Genomic DNA, 1,607 nt, shown 5'->3' on the forward strand with positions numbered 1-1,607 from the left:
TGGGATTTGAACTCTGGACCTTCGGGAGAGCAGTCGGGTGCTCTTTACCCACTGAGCCATCTCACCAGCCCGGCTCTGAGGTTTCAAAGGCCCACACTAAGCCCAGAGTCTCTCTTGGCCTATGGACCAGGATGTGGATCTCAGCTCCACCAAGCTCCCTGCCACAGTGATAATGGACACTGTAAGGCAGCCCCCGGTTAAATGCTTTCCTTCCTAAATTGCCTTGGTCACGGCATCTCTTCTCAGCAACAGAGCAGTGACTAGACCCTGTAGGTAAGAACCAATTTACCTCACCTCCTATACCCCAAGGTCAACTTCTGAAAGGGTTAGAGCTGATGTTTCTTTCTGTTAGTTTTTTTTTTTTCAGCCTTGACAATAAATCTGTTGCTAAACTATTTCAAAACAGACTACGAAACTGTTCTGATAAGAACATGTTTTAATGCCTAGACACAGACATTTCAACACAATGGCTCACAATTAAAATACTGGCAGATATTAAATAAAACCTGAAAGTGTGTTATGAGTCATTAATTTTAAGTAACCCTCTGGCATAAAACCCAGCGGGTATACAATAGTCTCAAACTGTCTTCCATGCCAGCACCTTTGCCACTGTGTTTTCTTTATTGGCTTTCCTGAAGGACAACTGAAAGGCTCCTGGACATACCCTGGGCCGCCCAAGGCAAGCTCTCACTTCCTCGGCACGGTGGTGAATGCTGGCATTTGGATGGGCTGGATGGAGTGCACAGGCTGGAACACGGCCTTCTTCCTCACGTCAGAGTGAGCCTTTACTGCAGGGAGCAGCTGGTTCCGCTTGATCATCTGCAAGGCCAGCTGCGTGTTACCTAGAAAAACACAGTCCATTAAGGAGAACCAGGCACACAGCACTGTACAGAACAAGGTGCCAAACCCTAAAAAGGAGATGAGGGAGCCCTAAACGGCTCTGCCCTGCTGCGCTGCCTGCACATGAACGCAGGGAACCAATGTCCAGACAAGTTTTTATATACATGCAGGCTGTACAAAAGAAGGGGTCCAGGACTACCACCTCAGAGATGTCCTGGCTTTTAGCCAGCCAAGCCCTCAGAGTGCCAGGCATTTAATGTCTCTTCAACTATAAAAACAGAAGTGGCTCAGAGGTTAAGAACATCGCTGCTCTTCCTGAGGACCCAGGTTTGATTCCCAAGTGCCTGGCTTTGATTTGTTTTGACAGTTCTTGTACAAATGGGCCTGAAGTAGTGGCATATACATTTAATCATATATATATATTAGTCAAGAGGCAGAGGCAGGTGGCCAGCCTGGTCTACACATAAGTTCCAGACTAGCCAGGGCAACATACTGAGACCCATTTCAAACACAAAGAGTAAAAATAACAACAACAACAAAGAAAAAAAAAGCTAAGACCCAAACAAACAGAAAAGATACTGGGCTGTGCAACTCCAAAGAAGCGGCACTGCGATGAACGTTCTCTACTAATAGTCAGCTGCTCAAGGAAAGCTTCATAGCCGGGCGTGGCGGCGCACGCCTTTAATCCCAGCACTCGGGAGGCAGAGGCAGGCAGATTTCTGAGTTCGAGGCCAGTCTGGTCTACAGAGTGAGTTCCAGGACAGCCA

General features: G+C 47.5%; 1 protein-coding gene across 4 annotated transcripts in view; it reads right to left on the reverse strand.

Annotated features, from left to right (window-relative positions):
- Positions 1–1,607, reverse strand: part of Cnot10 (CCR4-NOT transcription complex subunit 10) — a 52,497-nt gene that overhangs the window by 3,314 nt on the left and 47,576 nt on the right. For all 4 annotated transcript variants that reach the window (XM_029543279.1, XM_021206276.2, XM_029543278.1 and 1 more), the window contains one exon: positions 665–842. In XM_029543279.1, the coding sequence (XP_029399139.1) occupies positions 688–842 (155 nt within the window). In that variant the 3' untranslated portion in view covers positions 665–687. The remainder of the gene's footprint in view (positions 1–664; positions 843–1,607) is intronic.

The sequence above is a fragment of the Mus pahari genome, chromosome 10 (genome assembly GCF_900095145.1).
Source record: "Mus pahari chromosome 10, PAHARI_EIJ_v1.1, whole genome shotgun sequence".
Taxonomy (NCBI): domain Eukaryota; kingdom Metazoa; phylum Chordata; class Mammalia; order Rodentia; family Muridae; genus Mus; species Mus pahari.